Genomic DNA, 12,876 nt, shown 5'->3' with positions numbered 1-12,876 from the left:
ATTGTAATTATAGCAGAAGTCGAGAATCTAATACTTATTTAAATAGATTAATAAATTAATTACTTAATCAATTCAAGTTAATTTGTGGATGTGATTCATAGATTTCGTTTTAGATAAGTAATTATAGATTCATAGATTTTGAAGCATATAGTTACTATACGTAATTTAGTCCGGAATCACTCGTTGGCAAATAATAATAAGCCTAGGGTTTATGTGAGAGTTCAGATGTTAAGGTGACATTATAAAATTCAAGTTATTGTTGGAGGCCTAACAAGTTCTGTATGCAATACATACAATGAGTGAATGATATAACTGAAAAAATATGAATAATAAATATGGAAAAGAAAAGGGAAAACACAAAGAAAAGATAAAAAGAAACGTAGAGAAAAAAAAAGAGAAAATAATAAAATTAAAAAGAATATGAGAGATAATGGAGAAGAAGACTTGGTTGAGTTATTTTTAAAAAAAATTGAAGAGATTTTTAATTGGAACTTAAATTTTTGAAAAAAAAATATATCTAACAATACTATTTAAATAATTTCTTGATCCCTAAGAAAGGTTTAGAACTAAAGTGTAATAATTATAAAAGAAAAAAAAAGTCAACACAGTGTAATAATAGCGGAAAGTATTTTGTAACTGACTAGTTGGTTAAGCTCTTAATATAGGTAGTGTCAGTTAGCGATACCAAGACGTTATTTGAGTCATCAATCTTAACGAGATTAATAATTCTATAATGGTAAAAATAGTAAAAAATTCACATTGATTAGCTAAACCAAAAATGCATTTTTTATTTTTTAAAAAAATCTATAAAAAAAAAGTACACAACTATGAATGAAATTAATTTATATTAATTTAGACTACTTTAATTAACAATATAAAGATAAAAACATATGCTCCTTAGAGTAGTTTTGCTTTTCTGTTTTGATGGCACCATCACTATAGGTGTATATATATAATGGTGAAAATTAAGGTAAAGTGGACTTCACGTAAAGTTGATAGCTGAGAACTGTTAGATGAAAATTTAGTCAAATCAGTCAAATCATCTAATGACTATCTGATATTAACTTCACGTGAAGTCGACTACACCTGAGTTTCCACCGTACAATTTCTATGCTCTCATTAGTTTCTTGTCCTCTACAATCTTTGCATTCTTGCTGTTCAAGTCACTGATCAAGATTACTAACAATAGGTTCAATATCATAATGAAATAAACAATTTGTTCATTATTATATACACTTCATCAGTATGTTACAGAAGTTCCACAAGGCAAATGAGTCCTCCTGCATTCATACATACATACAGCATCACACATCAAAATTACAGACCGGAAGAAAAACCATATTTGATGAAATGAAAGGATCAAATAAAGAAAATCACAACGCCACGAACGTACACTAAAGGAAAATTAATTACTATAGCACTCCTTGATACTTGATAGATAAATAAATAAACAAATAATAAGGGAGAGAAAAGAAAGAAGAAGAGAAAAGAGTAGAAGACTATGAGGCAAACATTGGAATTCAAGTACTCTCAAAACGCATTCGTTAAAGCAGCAACCATATCTCACTCTTTGTGCCAGATAGCTGGCTACATTGTATTATATATACGAGAATTGAGTTAATTATGGTGGTAAGCGGTAATGTCCATCAGGCATAACATAATGGGAATCCATGTAGAGAGGAGATGCGTTCTGATGATTATTATGCGGATGGAGTCCATCCATGACCATGAATTGCATGTCTTCAGATGGTTTCCAGTGTCTCTTCCTTTGATTTATGAACCAGTTGTTTATTTGCTTCTGATCCAGTCCTGTTGATTCTGCCAATGCTACCTTCTCTGATTCCTATACATACATAAATTAATAAAGACATGTAATATATTTAATTGAGAAGAGTGTTAGGGTCAACAACTTTTGTGATTTGTAGTTATTAAGTAGTCATTAATGATATTTTTAATGGTATGAGATTTCATCCAATAATGTGAGATTATTCACTTTTCTTTTGCTGGTTACTGGCCAGAATTTAATAAAGTTGCTGACTCCTAAATTTTTCATTTAATTTATGATAGAAATTCAGGTGTTACAGGTAGCTTCATGTAAAGTTGATAAATGAGAACCTTTAAATAACAATTTATTAACGACTTTCAATTATCAACTTTACATGAAATTAACTGCTTTTGAGTTAATGCGTTACTACTGTAATTTATAACATGCATAACATAAATTTAAATGCATACCGAAGGATAAGGCCATTTATAATGTAGCTCCCACCAAGTAAGTAGCTTTTGCCTGGCATCTTTAGGGAGTTTTCCTTTCTTCTTCTTCTTTGACAGTTCTTGCTTCAGGCTGCTTAAGTAGCCGCTGTACTTTCTAAGCAAGTGGTTCTTCAGTTCACGGTCTTCTGCCCGAGGATCAATCTCCGGCACTACTTCTGATTCTTCCTCCCCGCCACTGTTTTCTTGTTGATCCTCTTCCGATGAACCCACTCCTTCACATTTATCATCTGTTCAATCATCAACATTCCAACTGCATATTTAATTTATTGGAATATTTGAAAATAAAGTCTTACATATCAGCATGAGGAGATTATGGTCATTTTGATAGTATCACCACTATTAAGTGAAAGATAAAAACTTAGATACAGTCTACTTCACGTGAAGTTGATAGCTGAGAGTTGTTAAATGAAAATTTAGTCAAATCAGTCAAATTATCCAATGACTCTCAAATATTAATTTAACCTGAAATCGACTGGTCTTGAGTTTCTACCTATAAAATTGATTAGGCTTCAGACGCCGGGTAGTTACATAATTAATGCTGTTTGTTAGATAGAAAAAACCTCCATCAAATTTAAGTCTTCTAGGCTGTAGTAGTAGCATTTCTCTTTATATAATATCACTTGTTAGCTAAGAAATCTATAACTTATACAAATATTTATATAATAGATTAAAAAAAAGCTAAATTTTCACCAACAATTAATATTTAAAAATATTTTTTACTGTTCAAAATATAGTAAAAATAAACCTCGTATACCATTAAGAATATACAATCTTCTCCTGAAAAGTACTGTAACAGGCGTAATTAGTGGGCCTCGTGGAGCGAAATAAACACAGAAAATGAGACGGTCAGAGGGGTCACTTCTGGCTTTATGGGAGTATTACATTACGTTCACTGAACATCTGAAAAACTTAACAAACCTACAGTATTCTTGGGGAAATGGGTGATTGGAACAGCATCCAATGTATTAGTATTACTGCTAGTTACTTGTTTCTCTCCCAAAAGAAGAAAATTAATGTGATTAGAATACTATTTCAATTTGCTTTATTTATTGCAAGACAACAGAGTCCAATTTTCTGCACTAAATAATAATGATGAAGGGTGTGTGCATGTGCAATGTATACTTAGAGAAATAATATAATAATAATCACTAATGATGCTAATAAAAGCATACTTGTAAACTTATAATTAAGATGTATTAGCAGGAGGACAACCTTAATTAGAAGAATCATTTTGTCATTACTCCAAGATTAGTAAAAACACAAAAGGGATAGCTTATCGATCAGTAGGCTTAGGCTCCAAGATTAGGTATGGTGCTAGGTTTGTTAGGGTTCTGTGGTCAATGAATATTGGTTCCCTCTGAGATCTGACGGTAAAGTGAAACTTATGGTCAAATTATCCCTGACAATAGGGACCAACATTTTAGTGCAGTGTCATAACTCATATAATAATAATTATTACACCCATTATTAGTAATTGTTTAGATAATTATAATTAGTTTAGCTTGTGAATAGTGTAATGAGAAAGAGAGGGAGAGGAATATATGGAGGGAGAGTACGAACCAGAGAAGATGCGAAGGGGTCCATTGGAAAGCATATTAAGCTGAGTTTCAATCCTGCGCATGAAGTCCATAGCCTCTTGTATAGGCCTTGAAAGTTCCTCTCGGTACTTCACAAGCATATCATAGTATGCCTCCTGTTATAATAATTAATTAATTAATTAATTGTAATTTCAGCTCACGTAGAAGGTGAAAATTCAGGTGCAGTCAACTTCACGTGAAGTTGATAATCAAGAATTGTTAGATAATTTGGCCGATTTTACTAAATTTTCATTTAGCGACTCTCAACACTTCACGTGAAATCGACTGTAAATAAGTTTTCACTCAAAAAAAGTTAGAAACTATTTCAAATTCCCAAATTTGTTCATATGATATAATTAATAAATTAACAAAACAAAAGCCCCCACCATGAATTGGTCAAGTTCAGGGTCCTTGCCGCAAGCTTCCCTGGTGGAACCAACCATAGAGCGCTGCCGTGCCTCGAATTCCTGCCGAGCCGCGCTTAAACGCGCCACCACTTCCGGCGGAGCTCCTACCTAACCAAGATTATTGTAGAGAAATTAATTAAGTTGTAATATATGTACGGAGGTAGCATATAATAAATGAATATTGGGATCTATCGGAACCTTTTGGCAATCCATGTAGGCTTGTAAGAGATTAGAGTAGTGAGGATGGGCGATGATTTTGGCTTTGATGGCTTCAACATCATCGTTGGAGTTTTGGGTTCCTCCTTGGTCGCTCGAATGATGAAGATCATTGGGTCTCATGAGAGGATAGTTGAAAATCTGCTGCGAGGAGTTTCTGGGTTCGGTTTTGACGGATGGTACTTGATGGGATTGAAAGCAGTGATCGGATCCAGCAGCAGCTTCAGATTGATGATGATGAAGAAGATGAAAGGTGTTAATTGGAAGGTGATGGGGTATGCTTGAAGAAGTAGCAGCACCAACACCAAAGGAAGAGTACAAGAAACTTGCCCTTGAACTTGAACTTGGGCTTTGATTATTGTTGCTATTATTAGTGTATTCCTCCATTTAGAACACTCACTCTTTCTCTCTCTAATTAATACGCAGGATCCCTACGTTGTGGTAGCTAGATTCACGGGAAATTAAATGAAAGGAAGGTCTACGATACACAGTTTATAAAAACCCTAAGCAAGGAAAGTGAAGTGATTGCTAATCTAATGATTATGATTATGGTATGGACCACACGCTTACATATATTAATTAAGCTAAGTCAGATATGATGATGTTGATATATATATAATAAGCTAAGAGCCTTGTTTGCTCCTTTTGTGAATTGCAACCAAAGTTGGGGCATATAGGTATTAAGGTATGGAAAACATATATTATTAATCTCTCATATGTTTGTGTGGTGTTGTACGGATGCGAATTGTAGAAGAAGAAGAAGAAGATGACAACAAGAGTCGATGTTTTCCCCTGTGGCTGTGGGGTGTGGTAGAAAAATTTGTTAGTGTAGCGTAGTATCCCCACCCCTGCCTTCACTGTTTTCCTTTCCCTTCTTTCGTTTAGTTTCTCTCCCTTGTGTCTTAACACATTATTCTTTGGAAAAAATTTGGGACTAAAAGTAGTCAAAACTTTTTATTTTTAACTTTATGTAATGAGATGAGTATGTTTATTTAGTATCTTTTCAGGTGCTTTATTTTTTTTACCGTAATAATTACTAATTACTGCATATAAAAGCATTAATTATATATATTAAATAGCATATTATAATTATCAACAATAATATTAAGAAGACAAAAAAAAGTCAAAATTTATTTTATTTAGTATTTATAAATGATTATAAATATTAAATAAAATAAGTTTTAATTAATTTTGGCTAAATATTTTTAGTTATCAAATATTTCTATAATCATATACGTTTATCAATTTATATTCTTATATTTATGGCATATCATTTACATTGTAATAATAAAATTATATTTTTAAATGATTTATTCTGATTTTTTAACACATATTTTTAAATTTTATTATAATTAAATTTAAAAAATATAAAATATTTAAATTAATTTATTTAATTGATAAATTTATTCATAACATCCATAAGTTTACTTATAGATATAATATTCATAATTTCATATTAATAATATCCATAACTTTATACTCATAACATTCATAATTTCATATATATAATATATATAATTAATAAATTTTTATAATTACTATTATCAAATTTCTTATATAATATGATAAGTTAATAATTACTTTTAAAAATATATTTTTCTATTTTTGTTTATATTTCATTTTTTTATTTTATAATAGTCTATATAAAAATATGAGTTACATAGTAAAAATTGTTAAAAATTTTTAATTTAACATCCATAATTTTATACTATAACATCTATAATTGTAAACACATAATATTTATAATCAATGAATTGGTGCTAATTTATTATTTAAAATTTTATTTTGCTGGTCAAAAATTAATAAATTTAACGTTTCTGATTTTCAAGAAATAGAGACTAAACAAATTTAAAATATTTTTATCTTTTATAAAATATGTTGAGATGATTTGAGATTTTTTTAAGTTAAAAATATAAAAATTTAAAATTTTTATTTGGGAGAAAAATTATAGAATTATGAATGTAATAATAAAAGAATTTTTTGGGACTTAATTCACATTCAATTTAGAATTGACTTTTAGCATAATTAAATAAAAAAAGATAATTATAAAAAGATTAATTGTGTCAATTAAGTTAGGAGAATGATTTACACTTTCTTATAATCATATATTTTTATTTATTATTTATAATATTTTGGCTACCTAATATTATACATCTAATAACTTTATTATTAAATTATAAATTTATGAAACTGCTATAATTATAATTTTTTTACTTTTAATTTTATTGTATTTATTTCATCACACTATTACGTAAAGAGAAATTATGTGTAGCTTTTTAATTATTGTTTTAAATCTTCTCTCTACTTTATTATATATAAGTGAAAAGTGATCAATTCAACTTTTCTTTTTGAAAAAAAAAATGACCTTTAAAGAGAATGATGTCGATTTGATGAAGTGTATGAAATTAACTTGATATGCATGAAAGTTTACCATTTTATAATCTATTTTTTTTTAAAAAATATGTTATATGTACATAAAAATTAATTATTATGTATTTATATAAATATATATTAATTAAATTATTTTTAATATATATTTTATATTTTAATATATTTTATATTAATAGTTAATTTAATAATTAATTTTTTCCTTATATATAACATGATTGATTTTTTAATTACGGTTAAAAATTAAGATACTTTAACAAAACTATTATTACATCTTATAATCTTATATATCCTAAAATTAGGACTGGTAATTCATACTCTATCCGCGGGTATTCTCTAACCCGTTCGGGTAGGATAGGGAGCGGGTAGGATAAGGTACGGTCCGGATATGCGTGTACCTTACCCTACCCTACCCGCACCTCATATATAACACATATTTTATAAAAATCTCTCTATATAATGAAAAAAGTGAGAGTTGAACCCATAACCTTTCTTATGTAATGATTTATAATAAGTGAACAACCACTAAACTAGTTAATTAATTTAGTGATTTAGAGCATTAGTTTTTTATTTTTTATGTTATTAATACGTATAAAATTCGAAATAATTGAATTTTATATTTACTTTGAAAAAATTTAATATTTCTGCGGGTATAGTAGGGTAGGGTAGGGTAGGGTTTAGAATTTTAAGGTGCGGATAGGGTTAGGGTTGAGAGATTCTCAACCCGCAGATAGAATAGAGTAGCATTTTAATAAAATTTTCAACCTGCGGGTAGAGTTAGGGTAGGATCCAAACCCTACCCTACTCTACCAATTGCGAGCCCTACCTAAAATATATCAATTATGTCAATAACTATGCAGATAATTTCAATCAACAAGAAAATAAGACTACCATTCACAATTTTTTCTTACATTATTATTTTACTTTTTTTTAATTTTTTCTTTCTTCTAATGCTATAATTTCATCCACTATTATTATCAATCACCTGCTGTTGGCCGTCATATCATTGCTATCTCTGAATTTTAAATTTTAATTTTTAAATTTTAAATTTTAAAATTTATGAATTAAAATTTAAGATTAAAATTTAAAATTTAAAATTTAAATTTTTATTTTTATTTTACATGTTTTTATTGCTTATAATTTTGGATTATTTTATGTTCATTTCTTTTTAATTGTCGGTTGAATTAAAATTGATTCTCTATATTTTTTCAAAATATATATTGTTTACTCGATTCAAATTTAATTGAGACTATGCAATTTCAACAACTTTATTAAATAATCATCAAAATATAATTTACAAACATTAATAATTAATAGATATCTAAAAATATCACCATTATTTAAAAAAGATAATTTAAGAGCGATTAATTTTTAGTATTTTTTTATTATTATTTGATAAATATAAATATTAAATTATTTTTAGTAAATAAATTTTACTAATTTATATGTGTAAATTTTAAAAAATATGAATACAAATTATATTAATTTATGTGTACAAAATTCTAGTAAATATAGGTATAAATTATATACTTTTTGTATACAAATCTTCTATAAATATGAGTACAAATTATTATTGACCAAATACTAATAAAAATAATAATATTTATTGATCATATAACATCTCTCCTCAAAAATATCACCATCATTTATAACATGATATTTATAATTGACCCTTGATAACAAGAGTTGAATCAACACTATCAGATTAATTTTTAACATATTTAAATAATAGAAATATTTGAAAAAAAAATATTCATAAGCAGCTAAAACTTATTTTATTTAATATTTATTAATTATAATAATTAATAAATACTAAATAAAATAAATTTTAGCATTACCATTTAGATAACTATTAAAAATGTCATACAATTCAACATATAGTATATTGAAAATAATTTTACTTAAGTGCATGAGACAGAAGCAATTATATAGTGTTTAAGAGAAGAGTTAAGATGAAAAGAACTCAAATAATTTCATGAAACATGATAAGACAAATTTGTGCAGATTTAAATGAATATGACATAACAAGTATATATGTACGTTGTATAAGTTGAGAGATCAAAATAACGACACTCAATCTTATATATCATGATTAACTCTGATCTCTAACTACAATAAAACATATCAAATATCCACCATAATCATAGTGAAAATTTTCAACTATATATATATATATCAAAGTCAAATACAAATTTCAATACCAAAATAATAAAACCTAGGACTTAAAAGCTTTAGAACAAATGAATAGTATTTCTAAGAACCTTCCCAAACCCACCAAGTGAATACAGTTTTTCAAGAATTTCTCCAAGATCTTTCAAAAGCCTCTCAAAGCTCACCAATGTTATCAAAATTAATAGTGGTTATTTCACTTTTTTTTTTTATTATACGTTATTTCATTTTAACTGTATATTGAAATATGAATATTATATGAAGAAAAAAATGCTGAACATACAAATTATTGGATTTGAATGGCTCAGTCTGCATAGTTGGAATTCTTTTCAACGGTAAGCAGCGCGACAAGCATTTTCAATCTGACAAGAGATAAGAGGTGTGTCTTACACTGTCCAGAAAAATTGAAAAATCGATCCAAATTTTAGTTCACAAAACTTGAAAAATAATTCTTTATTTATATATAGAGAAAAATACTATATTTTTTTCCTCCGGCAAGATATTAAAATGACATTTCTCTCATCTCTATTTATAAAATATATATTTTCTTCTTTTATAAATTTTAAAATTTTTTTCTTTAATTCATTTTAATTTTTTTATTAATTAATAATGTTAACTTTATTTATTTTTTAAGAAAAAATAAATTATTTTTTATAAATATATCTTTTAGTAAAAATTTTATTTTTTATTATTAAATTTTGTTTACCAAAATATTTTTAATAAATTTTTTTTATTTATTAAATTATAATTTTACTAAAATATTTTTAAAAATTTCATAATTAAATTTTTTTCTAAGATGTCTTTCAATAATTTTTTAATTATTAAATTATAATTTTATTAAAATTTTTGTTAATAATTTTTTTATATTTTACTATTAATTTTTTGATATTAATATATATTATTTTAAGGGCAAAAAACCCAAATAAATCAGGCGGAGATATTTTTTACCCAAATCAGCCAAAATGAAATTTTTTTCAGCATTCCACCGATGACCATTTTAATGTAATTCGAATCAATATGATTCGAACATGAAATGCAAGTAATTCGAAACAACTTCCTTCGAACTACATTTAAATGGAGTTGCATGTAATTCGAATCAAATAGTATCAAATTAGAGAAGGATAAATCGAATTGACTCGATTCGAATTAGTAGGGTTACGTGACTTTAAGAAGTTCGAATCATGTTGATTCGAATTATTCATTGTTGGTGACATTAGGTAATTCGAATTAAGTTGATTCGAATTACTAGTGAGTTGCCTATATAAGGAGTTCGAACCAAGCTCATTCGAATCAGTTTCCCTTCCTCATACCCCACTAAATCCCAGAGAAAACGATCCAGAATCTGTTCGGCAAACACTCGAGAGGCATATTGACGCGATGGGGGACGATTCGGGAAGGCTGTATCACTTGGATGGAGTCGCTCATATCGCCGGGGTGATTAACGACGAGGTTAGTGGTTTTTGATAGTGGTATATGTTTAGTAGTTTTTGTTGTTACTATATGTTAATGGTTTATTAAAGTGGTATTGCTAGTGGTTTATATAAGAGGTTTTGCATGCGGTTTTGTATAGTGGTTTTCTATGCAATTTTGTTGATGGTTTATGTTAGCGATTTACGTAGGTGGTATTGGTAGTTGTTAATTTGAGCGGTTTTGGCCAGTGGTTTTTGTAAGTGGAGTTGCCTCTAGTTTATGCTAGTTGTTTTTTGTATGCAGTTTTAGGCTTCTATGTTTCTAGTGGTTATTTAGATGCGGTTTGACAATGGGTTTTTGCTAGTGGTTTGATACATGTCATTTTCCAAGTGGTATTTATTAGCTGTTTATGTCCTGATTTGTATTTGTAATCGGTTTTTGAATATGTTCTAATCATGTGGTCCATGTATTGCGCAGCCCCGGCGTTGCATATCGAGTATGCAGCGCCAGCAGGGAATGCGACTCGATGAGCGGTACGTTTCGTACTTGCAGATGGCGAATTATACCATCTTGCGAGACTGAACGACAGATGGTTCCGATTAGACGAGCCGCTTGTGAGTGCATTCGTCGAGAGGTGGCGTCCGTAGACGCACACTTTTCACATGCCATTCGGGGAGTGCACCATCACACTTCAGGACGTGGCATACCAGTTGGGGTTACCAGTAGATGGACATTATGTCAGCGGTTGCGTTACAGATTTCTACGTATACATACAGGGTGACCGGCAAGCTTGGCAGGGGTTCCAGGAGTTGCTCGGTGTGTTACCTCCCCCGAGCCAAATTCAAAAGTTCGCTGTGAGCTGCAGCTGGTTCCAGGAGACTTTTGGAGAGTGCCCCGAGGGGACCGATGAGGCGACAGTTAGGCGCTTTGCCCGTGCCTATATCATGATGTTGTTGGGCACCCAGCTGTTTGCCGACAAGTCTGGCAATCGTATTCACATCAGATGGCTACCGTACATGGCTAGACTTGAGGAGATGGGTGGATACAGTTGGGGGTCAGCGGCGCTTGCATGGTTGTACCGGTGTATGTGCCGAGTGGCCAACAAACATGTCGTGAAGTTAGCTTGGCCATTACAGTTACTTCAGTCTTGGATCTTTTGGCGGTTTCCTAGATTTTGGTCTGATGGGTTTGATTCGTTTAGCTGGCCCCTGGCATCCAGGTACGACTATGTCATTATATTATGTTTACTTATTCTATGAATTTAAGTTCTCGCCTGTAATGTTATACTAGTTCGTGACATTAATGACTGACTTCGTATCTTAACGGCCTTTGTAGGTGGTCAGGTTACAATCCTGACGTTAGCGAGAAGGGACCTCGGGTGCAGATGACTCGGCTGAGGATCGACATGTTACAGCCTAAGGATGTGAGTATGCAAAAAACCTTTTGCCGAGTCAATGTAAGTTTAGTTATAACTAAATTTCTCTTTTAATGTATTCGAGATGCCTTTTTCAGTTTATATGGATGCTATATAGCACACCCGACATCGTCCAGGTTGTCCATCTGGAGGTGTTGGAGCCTCATCATACGGCCTTATGGCGTTCTGTCACATCTCTGATATATTTTGCGGTGGTTGAGTGGCACCAGGTTGATAGAATGTTACCTCAATTTGGAGGCGTACAGGCTTGTCCTTGTCCCGCCCTGAACATCGAGTTCTTGATGTCGAAGGACGGTAGAGGGGGTGATCGTTGGTTCCCACACCATCTGCAGCACTGGCATCTTCACTGGGAGTCACGTGCGGACCACGTGAGTAGGCGCCGCATGCTAGTGCGTGCGGACAAGGGAAATGAAGTACCTGAAAGTATCCGCAATCACATGTCTGAGATTCGAGTGAGACCCTGTAGCTACCAAAGGAGAAAAAACCAGTAGGAGTGGTCTCTGCGACCGTGTACTCAGAGTTATCCCTGTCGTACAAAGTAACTGTGAAGCACCTTGCCGTCTTCAAATTGGCCTCGATACATTTAACTAGGTGTTGACTGAATTGTTGTCTGGTACCCAGCTGGGCCTCGGCCTCTCTCCCCTTGCGTATAAAAAGTTCGGCTAACCGACCATACGTTGCTTTCACCAACGAGCATACAGGAAGGTTCCTCACACCCTTGAGGATTGAATTCACACACTCAGAGATATTCGTCGTCATGTGACCGAATCTCCGGCCCTCATCGCAATACTGTATCCACAATGAATACCCAATCTGGTTTGCCCAATCACACATTGCCGGATCTTCTGAGCGAAGAATATCAAACCAGTAATCGAACTCGACCTCGGTCTTAGCATATGCGGCATTCACGAGAAGCCTCCTTGCGTCTTTACCCTTGAAAGTTAGGGCAAAATTTGCTGCTACGTGTCGAATGCAGAAAGTCCGGTACGCAGCCGGAGGT

At 31.0% G+C, this 12,876-nt stretch overlaps 2 protein-coding genes across 2 annotated transcripts; one reads left to right on the top strand and one right to left on the bottom strand.

Annotated features, from left to right (window-relative positions):
- Nucleotides 1-1,492: 1,492 nt before the first annotated feature.
- LOC112706391 (homeobox protein knotted-1-like 2) lies at nt 1,493-5,247 on the bottom strand. Its single transcript, XM_025757686.3, has 5 exons — nt 4,457-5,247; nt 4,238-4,366; nt 3,835-3,967; nt 2,236-2,501; nt 1,493-1,843 (listed from the first exon to the last, which is right to left on the bottom strand). The coding sequence occupies exons 1-5, from the start codon at nt 4,859-4,861 to the stop codon at nt 1,622-1,624; spliced, it is 1,155 nt and encodes a 384-aa protein (XP_025613471.1). The 5' UTR covers nt 4,862-5,247; the 3' UTR covers nt 1,493-1,621.
- Nucleotides 5,248-11,103: 5,856 nt separating this feature from the next.
- LOC112705083 (protein MAIN-LIKE 1-like) lies at nt 11,104-11,973 on the top strand. Its single transcript, XM_029288711.1, has 3 exons — nt 11,104-11,660; nt 11,777-11,868; nt 11,954-11,973. Exons 1-3 carry the CDS (start codon nt 11,104-11,106, stop codon nt 11,971-11,973), a joined length of 669 nt encoding a protein of 222 aa, XP_029144544.1.
- Nucleotides 11,974-12,876: the final 903 nt, after the last annotated feature.

The sequence above is a fragment of the Arachis hypogaea genome, chromosome 8, assembly GCF_003086295.3.
Source record: "Arachis hypogaea cultivar Tifrunner chromosome 8, arahy.Tifrunner.gnm2.J5K5, whole genome shotgun sequence".
In the NCBI taxonomy this organism is placed as follows: Eukaryota; Viridiplantae; Streptophyta; class Magnoliopsida; order Fabales; family Fabaceae; genus Arachis; species Arachis hypogaea.
The sequence above is the reverse complement of the archived record's forward strand: the minus strand, read 5'-3'. Positions and strand labels throughout refer to the sequence as shown.

Coding starts and splice junctions, on each gene's coding strand:
- LOC112706391 (XM_025757686.3), bottom strand. CDS start 4,861: ATGGAGGAATACACTAATAATAGCAACAATAATCAAAGCCCAAGTTCA. Junction 3,968..4,237: donor CTGAACTTGACCAATTCATG/GTGGGGGCTTTT, acceptor TTATTATAACAG/GAGGCATACTATGATATGCT. Junction 2,502..3,834: donor ACCCCTTCGCATCTTCTCTG/GTTCGTACTCTC, acceptor ATGATTGAACAG/ATGATAAATGTGAAGGAGTG.
- LOC112705083 (XM_029288711.1), top strand. CDS start 11,104: ATGCCATTCGGGGAGTGCACCATCACACTTCAGGACGTGGCATACCAG. Junction 11,661..11,776: donor AGCTGGCCCCTGGCATCCAG/GTACGACTATGT, acceptor CGGCCTTTGTAG/GTGGTCAGGTTACAATCCTG. Junction 11,869..11,953: donor GTTACAGCCTAAGGATGTGA/GTATGCAAAAAA, acceptor TGCCTTTTTCAG/TTTATATGGATGCTATATAG.